The 14,683-nt window shown below is 41.0% G+C and overlaps 1 protein-coding gene across 1 annotated transcript in view; it reads left to right on the top strand.

Annotated features, from left to right (window-relative positions):
- Pgap1 (post-GPI attachment to proteins 1) overlaps positions 1 to 14,683 on the top strand; it is an 84,685-nt gene that overhangs the window by 51,852 nt on the left and 18,150 nt on the right. The window contains exons 20-23 of the mRNA NM_001163314.2: positions 8,206 to 8,299; positions 10,942 to 11,032; positions 12,427 to 12,624; positions 13,669 to 13,804. Of these exons, the coding sequence (NP_001156786.1) occupies positions 8,206 to 8,299; positions 10,942 to 11,032; positions 12,427 to 12,624; positions 13,669 to 13,804 (519 nt within the window). The remainder of the gene's footprint in view (positions 1 to 8,205; positions 8,300 to 10,941; positions 11,033 to 12,426; positions 12,625 to 13,668; positions 13,805 to 14,683) is intronic.

Below are 14,683 nucleotides of genomic sequence, written 5' to 3'. Positions count from 1 at the left end.
TATTTCCGTATATTAAACCATCCCTGCATCCCTGGAATGAAGACTACTTAATCATGATGGATGATTGTTTAGCTGTGTTCTTGGATTCGGTTTGGGAGAATTTTTTTTTTTTAGGTAGCTCCTTTTTATTTATTTATTTATTTTTATTATTTTTTTAATTAGGTATTTTCTTCATTTACATTTCAAATGCTATCCCAAAAGTCCGCCAGCTCCCTCACTCCCCTACCCACCCACTCCCACTTCTTGGCCCTGGCGTTCCCCCGTACCAAGGCATATAAAATTTGCAAGACCAAGGGGCCTATCTTCCCAGTGATGGCTGACTAGGCCATCTTCTGATACACATGCAGCTAGAGACACGAGATCCAGGGGTACTGGTTAGTTCATATTGTTGTTCCACCTATACGGTTGCCGACCCCTTTAGCTCCTTGGGTATTTTCTCTAGCTCCTCCATTGGGGGCCCTGTGATCCATCCAATAGCTGACTGTGAGCATCCACTTCTGTGTTCGCCAGGCCCCGGCATAGCCTCACAAGAGACAGCTAAATCAGGGTCCTTTCACCTTCTTGCTGGTGTATGCAATGGTGTCAGCGTTTGGAGACTGATTATGGGATGGGTCCCCGGGTATGGCAGTCTCTAGATGGTCCATCCTTTCGTCTCAGCTCCAAACTTTGCACATGATATGTACTCACTAATAAGTGGATATTAGCCCAGAAACTTAGAATATCCAAGATACAAGATACAATTTGCAAAACACATGAAACAAGAAGAACGAAGACCAAAGTGTGGACACTTTGCCCCTTCTTAGAATTTGGAACAAAACACCCATGGAAGGAGTTATTGGTTTGGGAGAATTTTATTGAGTATTTTTGCATCGATATTCATAAGGGAAATTGGTCTGAAGTTCTCTTTCTTTGTTGGGTCTTCATGTGGTTTAGGTATCAGAGTAATTGTGGCTTCATAGAATGAATTGGGAAGAGTACATTCTGCTTCTATTTTGTGGACTAGTTTGAGGAGAATTGTAATTAGGTCTTCTTTGAAGGTCTGATAGAACTCTGCACTAAACCCATTTGGTTCTGGCTCTTTTTGGTTGGGAGACTATTAATGACTGCTTCTATTTCTTTAGGGGAAATAGGACTGTTTAGATTGTTAATCTGATCCTGATTTAACCTTGGTACCTGGTATCTGTCTAGGAAATTGTCCATTTCATCCAGGTTTTCCAGTTTTGTTGAGTATAGCCTTTTGAAGTAGGATCTGATAATGTTTTGGATTTCCTCAGGATCTGTTGTTATGTCTCCCTTTTCATTTCTGAGTTTAATTAGGATGCTGTCCCTGTGCCCTCTAGTTAATCTGGCTAAGGATTTATCTATCTTGTTGATTTTCTCAAAGAACCAGCTCCTGGTTTGGTTGATTCTTTGAATAGTTCTTTTTGTTTCCACTTAGTTGATTTCAGCCCTGAGTTTGATTATTTCCTGCCATCTACTCCTCTTGGTTGATTTCAGCCTTGAGTTTGATTATTTCCTGCCGTCTACTCCTCTTGGGTGAATTTGCTTCCTTTTGTTTTAGAGCTTTTAGGTGTGCTGTCCAGCTACTAGTGTATGTTTGCTCCAGCTTCTTTTTGGAGGCACTCAGAGTTATGAGTTTTCCTCTTAGGACTGCTTTCATTGTGTCTCATAAGTTTGGGTATCTTGTGGCTTCATTTTCATTAAACTCTAAAAGAGTCTTTAATTTCTTTCTTTAGTTCTTCCTTGACCAAGGTATCATTGAGTAGAGCGTTGTTCAGTTTCCACATGAATGTTGGCTTTCTATTATTTATGTTGTTATTGAAGATCAGCCTTAGTCCATGTTGATATGTTAGGATGCATGGGATAATTTCAATATTTTTGAATCTATTGAGGCCTGTTTTGTGACCAATTATATGGTCAATTTTGGAGAAAATACCATGTTCTGAGAAGAAGGTATATCCTTTTGTTTTAGGATAAAATATTCTGTATATATCTATTAAATCCATTTTTTTCATAACTTCTGTTAGTTTCAATATGTCTCTGTTTAGTTTCTCTTTCCAGGATCTGTCCACTAATGAGAGTGGGGTGTTGAAGTCTCCCACTATGTGTGCTTTGAGCTTTATTATAGTTTCCTTAATGAATGTGGCTGCCCTTGTATTTGGAGCATAGATATTCAGAATTGAGAGTTCATCTTGGAAGATTTTACCTTTGATGAGTATGAATTGTCCCTCCTTGTCTTTTTTGATAACTTTGGGTAGGAAGTCAATTTTATTTGATAGTAGAATGGCTACTCCAGCTTGTTTCTTCGGACCATTTGCTTAGAAAATTGTTTTCCAGCCTTTTACTCTGAGGTAGTGTCTCTCTCTGTCCCTGAGGTAGGTTTCCTGTATGCAGCAAAATGTTGGTTCCTGTTTAAGTAGCCAGTCTGTTAATCTATGTCTTTTTATTGGGTAATTGAGTCCATTTATAGTAAGAGATATTAAGGAAAAGTAATTATTGCTTCCTGTTATTTTTGTTGTTAGAGTTAGGGTTCTGTTCTCGTGGCTGTCTTCTTTTAGGTTTGTTGAAGGATTACTTTTTTGCTTTTTCTAGGGCGCAATTTCCATCCTTGTGTTGGTGTTTTCCCTTTATTATCCTTTGAAGGGCTGGATTCATGGAAAGATATTGAGTGAATTTGGTTTTGTCATGGAATACCTTGGTTTCTCTATCTATGGTAATTGAGAGTTTTGGTGGGTATACTAGCCTGGGCTGGCATTTGTGTTCTCTTAGGGTCTGTATAATATCTGTCCAGGATCTTCTGGCTTTCATAGTCTCTGGTAAGAAGTTTGGTGTAATTCTAATAGGTCTGTCTTGACCTTTTTCCCTAACTGCTTTTAATATTCTATCTTTTTTTAGTGCATTTGTTGTTCTGATTATTATGTGTTAGGAGGAATTTCTTTTCTGGTCCAGTCTATTTGTAGTTCTGTAGGCTTCTTGTATGTTCATGGGCTTCTCTTTCTTTAGATTAGGGAAGTTTTCTTCTATAATTTTGTTGAAGATATTTACTGCCCCTTTAAGTTGAAAATCTTCATTCTCATCTATACCTATTATCCTTAGGTTTGGTCTTCTCATTGTGTCCTTGTTATCCTGGATGTTTTGAGTTAGAATCTTTTTATATTTTCTTTGATTGTTATGCCGATGTTCTCTATGGAATCTTCTGCACCTGAGATTCTCCCTTCCATCTCTTGTATTCTGTTGCTGATGCTCGGCGTCTATGGTTCCAGATTTTTTTTCCTAGGATTTCTATCTCCAGGGTTGTCACCCTTTGGGTTTTCTTTATTGTTCCTACTTCAATTTTTAGATCTTGGATGGTTTTGCTCAATTCCATAACCTGTTTGGTTGTGCTTTCCTGTAATTCTTTAAGGACTTCTACCTGTTTAGCAGTGTTCTCATCTATTTCTTTAGGTGAGTTATTAATGCCCTTCTTAAAATCCTCTACCAGCATCATGAGATATGATTTTTAAATCTGAATCTTGCTTTTCGGGTGTGTTTAGGTATCCAGGACTCACTGTGGTGGGTGTACTGGGTTCTGATGATGACAAGTGGTTTTGGTTTCTGTCAGTAAGATTCTTTCGTTTGCCTTTTGCCATCTGGTATTCTTCAGTATTAGATATTCTAGCAGTCTCTGGTTGGAGCTTGTTCCTCCTGTGATTCTTTAGCCTCTGTCAGCACTCCTGGGAGTTCAACTCTCTCCTGAGTCCCAGTGGTCAGAGCACTCTCTGCAGGCAAGCTCTCCTCTTGCAGGGAAGGTACACAGAAGTCTGGAGCTCAGATCCACCTCCTGAGACCTGGGGTCATAGCCCTCTCTGGAGGCCAACTCTTCTCTGGCAGGGAAGGTCCCCAGGGTTCTGGGTCTCAGCTCTGTCTCCTTGCTGAGGATGAAGGCCCGAAGGGACCCTGTCCAAGAAGCACTGTTGCTTCTGCCATCCACATGCTCTCTTCGTAGAGTGGTTTCAGTGATCCCATGATCTTGGGTGTGCTAGGGCCTGCCGAGTTCACACTCAAGAATGTGCACGGGTGGTGCTGACTGGAATGAACCCTAGCCACTTTTGGGGTGGGTTTCTTTTGTCCCTGTTCCTGCTGGCACAAGACCCTCCGGGATTTTTTTGGAACAAATGTTACGTTCCATTCACCAGTGATCTCAAGATCCTGGGTGTGCTTCGGTGCCTACAGCATGGAGAGTCCTCTGGGGACCTTGCAACCCTCTACCAGGGTTGTGCCCAAGATATTCTGATTACTTTCATCCCCCTACCCTACTTACTACTCACCCACCTCTTCCCCACAAATCTTTCTCACATTTCTGTTTGTTTTATTGTGTGACCTGCTTAATCGAACTAGGGCCATGCCCATGACTGTGGGTTTGGAGCTATCTATTGGAACCTGTTGGAGTTTCTCCTAGGTATACAATTCAAGACAATATCTCCTCCTCTCCCAGAATGTCTAAGTAGCAAATATTTCAACAGTAAGAAGTAGAACCCCAATATCTCTTCCACCGCAATGACTGACAGGGCCAGTCTTATACAGTCCTGGTGCAGTAACCACGGCCGGGGGTTCATGATTGCAATTGTTGGGTGATGTCTGGAGGATGGCATTTCACCCCCAACTTCACCCTGCCTTCCAGCTCTACATTCTTTCTCCTCCCACTTCTATAATGTTCCCTGAGCCCTTTAAGGGGTGACATAAATGGTTTATTTAAGACTGGATCCTCAACTGTATTTTAGTATCTTAGGCATTATAAATCTCTGTCTTCACCACTATTCACTGCAAAGAGATGACCCATCCAGCAGGTCCAGTTATTCGAGGGTCTCTAGGGGACCTTCTCCTAAGAACCAAATTGGGGGGTAGAGAGAGACGAGAACCTTGTGCGAATAATGACACGGAAACGTTCTGAGTTGCATCAAGGCCCCAATGTATTAGCCAGGCCCAAGGTTTAAATGCACAAGCAAAAGGGGAAGTGCCTTTCAGCAGCAAGGATGGGGCTGTAGAATTGCACAAGCAAAAGGGGAAGTACAGGTACTTATCAGTGGGAGGGGTGGGGCAATAGAATTGCACATTTTTTAGGCAGTTACACGAGGAAGCAGGAACTTGGCGGTATCAGGGTACATCTTGAGGTCAGGACATCCAGCGCTGACTTAGGGCTGGAACAATCTGTGGTTGTTCTCGGAGCGGTGCGTTGGTGGCCCACTTTTAACCCTCTTTTCTTCTGGGGGGGGGGGAGGCCCAATTCAGAGATCAGGACAATTTTGTTATCTTAATGGCCCCCAACAAAGAGAGACTTTCTGACTAAAGCTAGAAATGGCTTCTGCCTTTGGTATAAAACTAGAGATTTACTAGGCAGTTTGATACTATGTCAATTTCATTCAACAGTAGAAAGTTCTCCCTTCGGGCCTCTGGCCTTCCCAGGCATGGATTGTCTATTGCTTTTGCAGTACCAGGCATAGGTTAATTCCCTTCTGGAAAGTGAGTCTCCAATCCAGTCAGAGGGCAAATGGCTGAGCCAACAACCTCCTTCTGTTGCTGAGATGGGCACATCTTGCCAGGTGGACTGAATTGGAGTTAGTAGACTTTACAGCTTGAAAAGACTGTTGGTGCTTTTTCTTTGGACCACTAGCATCACACCTGGTACTGGAAAGTCAGCCAGCTGAGAGAAGTTTCCTGCTCAGTTCCAGCCTGCCATCTTAGTGTCTTACAAGCAAGATGTATCTTCAGCAATAGGATTTATTCTCTGGTTCTAGTGGGCAACTAAGAGAACTGATATGAGACTTTTATTTGGGGGTCCTCTGGGACCTCCCTTACAGCAGCTCCTATGGAGATACACATCCCATACCCAGCACTGGGCACTTTGTTTAGTGACACAGTCCTTCTAGAAGCAGCATTGTCTGTCTATGCAATGTGTCTCCTTTCAGTATATTTGTGTATGCATGTGCACATGTATACTTGCATATGTGTGTGCAAGTGCATATGTGTGGGTATGTGCACATAAACGTGTGCATGTGTATGTGTGTGTGTGGGTATGTGTATATGTTAATTGGGTTTACATGATAGTAAGTTCTATTTGTCTGTTTCATTCTGGTTAATCCCCCCACCCTCTCTTCCATCAGATCCCCCTACCCCAGTCCCTACTTAAACTTTCCCACCCTAGAATTCTTTCTACTTTCCTCTTTACCTGTGTTCTGTCCCTCTTCCTTTATGGCCTCATGCCTACCAATGCCCCTAGTTTTGTATACATACACACAGTTCTGCTACAATGAAAGAAAATAATTGGGGAAGATAAGTGTAGCTATTTGATTTTTCAGCCTTTGAATAGATTATTTTTTCATTAAATTATTTTTTCTGAAAAAGAAAAGATGAACTCTTCTTTAGATTATTCCCCTAAAAGAGGATAAACAGTAAACTGTGGTCATTGTCTTGAGAGAATGCCATAGTGTTGCCTAATCTTTACGGTTTAAGGGAAACTGAAATCTGGATTTAAAGATTTCAGTTTTTCACTGTTGACATCTACTCAGATTGTTAGCAAATACTATGCCATGTACTGAGCCAAATGTAGCACGCCTACACTTAACTGACAGAAGCCCGGTTTCCGATTGCTAATTTAGCACCTTATGGACCAGCTGTAGTCACGGCCTGGTATAACACACTTCTAACAATGGCCCTTTCTCGTTACAAGAAATCTCGTGTTTGGAATACACTGTAGGACCATATCCAGGGTTCTGGAACAGTTAAGGATGTTCATGACTGATAGCGGCGACCACTCTCAATTGCTTGCTGTGTGTCAGTTACCATTTCAAGTGGGAGCGTGATGCCAGTGCACTTAGTGAAATGCTGTCCATTGTTCTCCTGATTGAGGTATAGAGAGAAAGAGGATGCCTTGTACAAGGACATACAGCTCAGTGAGAGCTAAAGCCACACATAGCCCTGAACGCACCAGGCTGCTCAACTTCACTGCTGTAGTCTACAGTGTGAGGTTCAAGTGACTCTCCTGCCTCAGCCCCCTAAGTAGCTGCATGCAAGCATTCCTTCCATTCTGTGTAACTAGAGGGTTCTTTACATTCTCCTAGTACTCAAGCAAGCAGTCTCTGCTCCTAAATCTCATTGTCTGCTCAGCATGGGGGTGAGAACTCCCTCATTGTCTGCTCAGTTGGGGGTGAGAACTCCCTCAGAGGACTTGGAGAGATGAGCTGATGCTTCTAATACGCTTCTCAAACAGCAAACTCTCAGCTTGCTTTACTAGGAAAATGAGGGGGATGCTGGGCTTTTGGAAGTTTTACACACTGTTTTGTGTTAGGCTTCAACTGCCATATGCTCTATCCAGGTATTAGACAGTTTATGTTTTAAGCAGACTCCATAGAATGGAGAAAAACTTTAAAGTAATCTAATGCTAATATTGAGAGACATACTTAATGTATATATCGGAATATCATGATTGAACCTATGCTTTTATTTAATTACTGCATGCCAATGGAACAGTTGACTTAGCATCACTTTGAATACAGTGTGCTTTATACAGATTATGCCATCCTGAAGCACTGGCACGCAGGGCCGTGAGCTTAGGCTGAGTTTAAGTTCAGGTTTCACAGGATTTCCAATTTAGTGAAGGTTAATAATTACAGCGAAGGATTTGTGATGGCTTGTCTAGTGAGAGTTATCATTCCAGCTGCTTTAAGCAGTGATGTGCTTTATCTTATACCCACCTATAAGCATTAGCACTGTCCCCATTTTATTAATCAGCACAGAGATGAGGTAAGCTAACCATGAACATTTATACTACTACAACATATGGACTCTCCATACCTGAATTCTTCTGTCCTTAAAATAGGGATGAAACCCTATTCAAGGTGTTGTTTTTGCTAAGAGCACAATGAGATAATGCATATAAGATGCCGGGCATCATGAGTGAACACTGGGTGCTCAATAAGGATGCTTTGAAAATACCTTATAGCATGGGCGCTCAGTTATGCCTTGGTGAAAAACTCAGATTTTTCTATGATGCTCTACATCAATAATAAATATTACTCAGGGTTGTGATGTTCCTTACTAGAAATGTGTGTGCAGCCATGTCAAGAAAAATGCAAAGTGAAAAATAACCCTTTTTATTTTGTGTGAAAATACGCTTGTTTCATCAGCACGGATATTCCACAGTTGATGTCTGATTTGCCTATCTTCTAGGTAGTTAGGTTTCATGGTGGAGCCCTTCCTGCCTACGTTGTATCTAGCATCCTTCTTGCGTATGGAGGACAGTTATACTCACTCCTCTCAACAGGTAAAAATGCTCATGCCTTAAAAGTTAACGCTGTTTTAAATCTTACAGTAGAGACAATTAGTTTCATGTCATTTTCCCTTGCTGATTTTGTTTGGTTTTGTTTTGTCAGTACTAGAGAGCAAAGCTAGTGCCCGGTGTGGTCATATTTATTGAAGCTATGATGAATTAAAAGGCATAATAAGGAAGTTCTTAGAATTAACTACCACCTTGGAAATGCCAGAATAGCGTGTGATTTTGTGGCCAGTCTTCTCTGTCTCTTTTCAGTTCCTTCAGTACTTTGGTCTATAAAAGGAACAAAAGTTACTATATACATTAAAAATAACCCATAAGGATGAGGAAAAGGAGAAAGCAAGGGAGATAGGAAAGGAGGTAGGAAGGAAAAAAACAGAAGGAATGGGAGTATCGGGACAGAAGAGAGGGTTAGTGGTGACCTGCCAGTGTCAAGGGATCTTACTTAGTGTTGGGTGCTTTTCAGGTAAGATCCACACACTGCAGCTTGGCCTTAGGTTTCATCATTAAGTTCCACATCTACAGTTTCCCACCATCCCACCACTCCCCCTTGTAATTTAGTGAAAACATTGTGTGCTTTTGTGTTGCTCATAGCTTAGATTCCGCTGATCGGGCCCCCATGAGGGACCTGTTCTTCTGTTTTCAAACACATGTTGGTAATTAAGGCTGTGGACTTAGAGTTTCTTCTCGACCACACCCTTTCTTCTTGATGCTGTTTGTGTTGATAAACTTGCAGTGTGCGTGCACTCGCTAATCTTGCTTGCCTCCCTAGTTTACTCCGATCTTCCTCCCCATCCTCTCTCCTCTTCCTTCCATCCCTTCTCTTCCTTTCCTCCCACATCTCACCTGTTTCTCTCCTCCTCCATGCCCCTGCCTTCCCCTTTCTCCTAGTTTTTGAGACAATGCTCTATTGCTACTTTTTAAAAGTCTTAATGTGGCAAAAGACAAGAGAGTCCACAGAAGTCAGCTTCCCAGACTCAGCAAAGGGAAGAGCTTCCCAGCAGGCCAAGCTTCGGCTCAGCTTGAACAGTAGTCAGAGGAGGTAGGAGATGGGGAAAGAGTGGGGCCAAGCTGTGGAATGTCAGGAATCCTCCTCACCATGTCTGTGGACCAAATCATTTTCTAACTACTCAGGTCTTTAAATGACCTGCACAAAACTTCAGTGCCCTTTAATAGCCTTTCTGTTAATATTTAATCCATTAATTCTCATGGTGGATTTTTCAAGTACAGTATGTTATAATTGATTTTCTGCACTAAGCTCCCCTTCCACCCTTTGTGCTCTCCGTTTGTGTCATGTGTCCCTGTGTAGCTTGTCCCTAGATGTGTTCCCTATCTCCTCATCAACTTTTCACTCTTTCTTGGTCTCCTTTGTATTAGGATGGACTCTGGTTTGCACCCACTTATATGCATACATACATGCATTGCAAACCAAGTTCAGCAGTTAGAGAGAACATGAAACTGTTGCCTTCTGAGTTTCAAACATACTCATTTAATTGTGGGGCTATTCTGTCAGTGACATCAGCCAGATTTTAGTATGTTTGTTCCACTTTGGAAAGAGACACTCCATACTGCTTTGTTCTAACAGACTGACAGTTGATTCTTAATCACAGATCTGCTGGATTGTCTGAGGAGACCCTAGGGATATTTGAAACTAGCTGTTCTAGAACAAATGCAGAGGTAGTCATGCAGCAAGCATGAAAATCATGTCACCTGTAGATTGTACCCACTAGAATGAGTACAGTAAAATGATAGTTATAGGATATTAAGGAAGCAGAGAAATTGGAACCTTCACATGCAACTGTAGGAAACAGCTTAGCAGTTCCTCAAATGGATGAACAGTTACTGTGTAACTCAGTCCCTCTCTTCCTTGGAACTTACCTAAGAGAACCGAAAGCTTTCATCCACATAGCCAAGTACAGATGTCCACAGTAGTACTATTCATAAGCAAAGCAGTTGCTAAAAAGATATGAAGGGCTGATGGTATCACCCAGTGGTAGATAGAACACTTGCCTGGTGTGCATGAAGTCCTCCCTACTTTGATCCCTAGCACCTCAAAATACATTCTATATATGTTAAAGTATGGTTGAGTCTTGACAAGTGTTGAATGAAAGAAGCTAGTCACCCAGACCATACATTATATGACTACATTTATATTACATGTGCAGGATAGGAATATCTATAATGACAAAAGGAAGATTAGCGATTACCAAACAGTGGCAAAATTAAAAGTAATTTCTTTTGGGTCATGAAAATGTTCTAAGACTGACTGTAGTGATGGATGTAAAACCAAATATATTAAAAGTCATTGAATTTATAGACTTCAAATGGATGGACTGTATAGCATAAGAATTATATCTCAATAAAAATATTAAAATCACTTATTGATATTTATAAAAATAACAGAGGTGAAGCCCTGGCTTTGACACCCTAGAATTGCTTAACAGGTGACTAGATGTGTGGATTGCAGTGAACCTTCCAAGAGAACTGTCTTTGGTAAAGCTATAGACCCTTGCAGTTTGGGGGTAAAATGTTATTCTTTTGTTAGATGTTACTGTTGGAATTGTGAGATAAAGTATCGTTGTTTAATTACTGTGAATTTTTGTTGCACACAAATGATTTTCTTTAATCACCAGGTTATTGCTTAGAATATTCTACCATATTGGATAAAGAAGCCAAACCATACAAAGTTGACCCATTTGTAATTATGATTAAGTTTTTGTTGGGGTAAGTTTTATTATCTGTGATAATTTTGTTTATAAAATAATTATGTTTGATTTCATAATGTAGTATGAACTTTCATATATGTTTGGCGATTGATACACTTTATTAATTTGAATTTTCTTTTAGGAAAAGGCCCAATATGTCTATTCTCAGTAGTGAAGTCATTTCAAAAGTAATTATAGATCATTCCAAATAGCTGTTGACTTCCTGACTTTGAGCTGCTAAGCGCTGTATTAGTTGATGTAGGGATTGATTGATAGGAGTAAGGAGCCCCCAGATACATAATGCTTAGTCGACTCTTGTGGAGGCTAAGTTACTTGTTTTGTTCATTAGAATTAAGAACCAAGGACTGAGACGGTCACTTGGTGGGTGTACTGGCTGGTTTTGTGTCAACTTGACACAGGCTGGAGTTATCACAGAGAAAAGAGCTTCAGTTGAGGAAATGCCTCCATGAGATCCAACTGTAAGGCATTTTCTCAACTAGTGATCAACGGGGAAGGTCCCCTTGTGGGTGGGACCATCTCTGGGCTGGTAGTCTTGGTTCTATAAGAGAGCAGGCTGAACAAGCCAGGGGAAGCAAGCCAGTAAAGAACATCCCTCCATGGCCTCTGCATCAGCTCCTGCTTCCTGACCTGCTTGAGTTCCAGTCCTGACTTCCTTGGTGATGAACAGCAGTATGGAAGTGTAAGCTGAATAAACCCTTTCCTCCCCAACTTGCTTCCTGGTCATGATGTTTGTGCAGGAATAGAAACCTGGACTAAGACAGTGGGTAAAGGTGCTTCTGTGAAAACATGAGTTGAATCCCTAGTACTGACTCCAAGGCCAGTTGTGGCTGTCTGCCTTAACACACACACACATACACACACACACACACACACACACACACACACACACACACACACACCCGGCATTGAGTGGGAAAGGACAGTAGGAACCTGAGAGCTTGCTGGCTGAAATGGTAAACTCCCAGTTCAGTGATGGACCCTATCTCAAGGGAATAGGCATAGAGCTGTAGAAGAATGGGTTCAGTCTGTGTGCAGTATCTCACACACACACACACACACACACACACACACACACACACACACACACACCGGAAGGGAGTGGAGTATAAACTGCCTGTGGTTGCGCACACTTGTAACCCAGCACTCAAAAGGTGGAGGCAGGAAGATCTACACTTCAAAGCCAGCCTGGGCTACATGAACATTTATGCGAAAAACAAACAGACAAAAAAGAATTAAGATTTGTTTTCAGTATATTTTATAAACTATTTTAGCACATTATGGATTCTGGTAGATGGCTAGACACCTCTGATGATAATAAACAGTTAAACAACAGCTGTTGCAATTTCATTTGTCTTTGCTTCTACTTTATGGTCTCATTTGTCTGCCTTACAGGTATAAATGGTTTAAGGAATTATGGGATGCAGTGTTATTACCGGAATTAGATGCCATCGTTTTGACTAGCCAGAGTATGTGTTTCCCTCTTGTATCCTTGATTCTCTTTCTGTTTGGAACATGTACTGCATACTGGAGTGGTCTACTCTCTTCTACATCTGTGCAGCTTCTTTCTTCATTGTGGCTAGCTCTGAAAAGGTAAGTTATGCCAAAAAGCTTCCTTACTACTCTCAGTGAAGAAAATGCAAGGGCTGTGGTGTAGACCAGAGGAAAAGCATGTGCCTAGTATGTGCTATCCTAATCCCCAGCACTGAAAAAAAGAGGAGCAGAGAGGAGGGGATGGACAAAATCACGTGCATGTTCACACACATTCCACCAGGAATCTTGTCACAACTTTGTAAATAAAGACTCTGACTTCTGTTATCACACTCAAAGGAAGGAGACTCCAATCCTGGTCCTTACCACCTGATTGGATGAATGGTTAAATTCTAAAAACAGAGCCTGAGGTTGTATTGAGTACGGGCCCAAAGGCAGTTTGAATTTAAAGTTACTGGAGGCTTTCCTGATTAAAACCTGAGTCTGGTTTTCTTTTCACCCCTCCCTGCTGGATGGCTGTGATGTGGTTTCCTGTCACCCAGCATGTTATGCATGCTGCTGCTTCCCTCAGAGTCCTGAGGTGGTTCTCAGCTTTCTGTCAGTGAGACCCCAGGCTTCACAGATGGAAATGTGTTCCTCTGTCAGGCTTGCATGACACAGGACCTGTCAATAATTGCCATGTTTTCTTCCTTAGTGACAGTCATAATGACTGACTGGAATAATAGTCACAGTGTGTTATAGAACTGTATATGACGTCATACCTTTGTTGAGAAATACTTTCTTGTTTGCTTTGTGTTCCTCACATATTAACAATATTAATAACCAGCAGAGGGCCTGGTAGAGCACTTCGGTCTTGTTGCTTTCCATTTGAACTGCTCAGGCTGTTCAATGTTTGCAGCTTCAGACACTCTTAGATTTTTAAATATTTACACATACATAATGTGAAAATTATCTTATATATAACCTGACGGTTATTTTACAGTTTCCATAATACACCTGCATTTTGGCTGTGGCCTACTAATCAGCTCATGGATTGGAATGTCCTCTTGTGACATAAGGGATCCTCAGCCTATACATTGGTTTGTTTTTGGACTATGTGAATATATGCTACTATATTTTTTAAAAACCTTGTTCCTTTTGTTCCAGACCTGCTGAACTTCCTAAAGATATCAAGGTGATGTCACCAGACTTGCCTGTTTTGACAGTTGTCTTTCTCATAGTGAGTTGGACAACTTGTGGAGCACTTGCCATACTTCTGTCTTATCTGTACTATGTGTTTAAGGTATGTGCATCAGGAAAGCCGGAAGGCCTGGGCTTTGTGTTAGGCCCCTGGAGACTGCCTCAGGCGTTAGCATCACAGACTGTGATTCTCCTGAGTGCAGCCCTCTGTTATATCAGAAAATTGATGGTGCAAAGGTGGCATTTTTTTGTTTTTTGATTTTTGCATCTTGGTTATTTAATATATATTTAGTTAAGTATAGAATTGAAATTATTGGCCTGAATGGGGGTTTTGGTTAAAACAAAGGAAGAAAGGTGTAATCTGTTGTTTTAGGTTGCTTTTTGTTCTTGCAAGCATTAACTTTTTAAACATTTTAAGACCGGACTTACACTTTTCAGAAGTAGGAAAAGGAAACTTTAGTTTTAATCATGTTGTCAGTCATGTCGATGAATATGGACATATATTGCTGGAGAATCAAAGGCAATGATAAAAATAATCAAGCTATCTGCTGATTTTCCTGGAGAGGAAGAGAACACTGAATAAATGGCCAGCCTCGAAGGGGATCTAGAAGGCTACATGCACGGTGCATTGATCGTGTGGTGCACAGTTGACACCACACTAGATAACTGCTTCTACTGACTCTTTAAACACTAAGACGTGCACACCGTAGATTACTTTCAGTTTTCTAAAGGGAAGTTTTGTGCATCTGAAAAGCAGTGTAGAGCTACTTCGGTTTATAAATTACATGGTTCGGTTCTGTTTTTTAATTAGAAATATTTTTTAAAAAACTAACTCAAGGACAGAACTGCATCAGATATTTATGGGAAACAATAAATTTACAATTTTTTCTTAAAAGTCTTGTAGATAATTTACCACCACATATAATTGAACTTTTTTATATAATATTAAACATAATCAAACTTTTGATCTGCAAGATGTAAA

This window comes from Mus musculus, chromosome 1 (genome assembly GCF_000001635.26).
Source record: "Mus musculus strain C57BL/6J chromosome 1, GRCm38.p6 C57BL/6J".
NCBI lineage: Eukaryota > Metazoa > Chordata > Mammalia > Rodentia > Muridae > Mus > Mus musculus.
Note: the sequence above shows the minus strand (reverse complement) of the source record. Positions and strands in the feature narration are given on the sequence as shown.